Below are 410 nucleotides of genomic sequence, written 5' to 3'. Positions count from 1 at the left end.
TTTCCAGCTCGACGGAGGATGAGGCGCAAGGCAACAAGGAGAAGACCAAAAGAAGAAGAAAAAAGTCAAAGTCAAGGTGGAGAAGATGGACGAGGACCCCGTCGCTGGGGGGAGGAGGAGGAGGTGAGGCTCCGGGCTCGGGCTCGGCTGCATTAGGGTGGGTTTTGCTGGGATACGAATGATGCTAGGATTGTGGTCGGATACGAATGACGCTCTTGAAGGGTGTGGCTAGGATTTGGTCGGATTCAATTGCTGGTTCGCAAAGGGGCGGTGCTGCCCCCCACCCCTCTGTTGAAAGATCTGGGGGGGGATGACAGGATGGTAATTAGGTGATGATAACTTTTTCTACAAAATTGCTAAATAAATTAATTTACTAACTTGGGTATTGTTTTTGAAATATATCTTTGTGT

General features: G+C 49.0%; 1 protein-coding gene across 1 annotated transcript in view; it reads left to right on the top strand.

The window, feature by feature from the left end:
• Position 1: 1 nt before the first annotated feature.
• The window catches only part of LOC119588496 (nuclear cap-binding protein subunit 3-like), a gene marked incomplete at its 5' end in the record, with an annotated part of 35,196 nt that continues 34,787 nt past the window's right edge, over positions 2-410 (top strand). Inside the window, 1 exon segment of the mRNA XM_037937140.1 lies at positions 2-123. Within this exon segment, the coding sequence (XP_037793068.1) occupies positions 19-123 (105 nt within the window).

Source organism: Penaeus monodon, chromosome 24, assembly GCF_015228065.2.
Source record: "Penaeus monodon isolate SGIC_2016 chromosome 24, NSTDA_Pmon_1, whole genome shotgun sequence".
Taxonomy (NCBI): domain Eukaryota; kingdom Metazoa; phylum Arthropoda; class Malacostraca; order Decapoda; family Penaeidae; genus Penaeus; species Penaeus monodon.
Note: the sequence above shows the minus strand (reverse complement) of the source record. Positions and strands in the feature narration are given on the sequence as shown.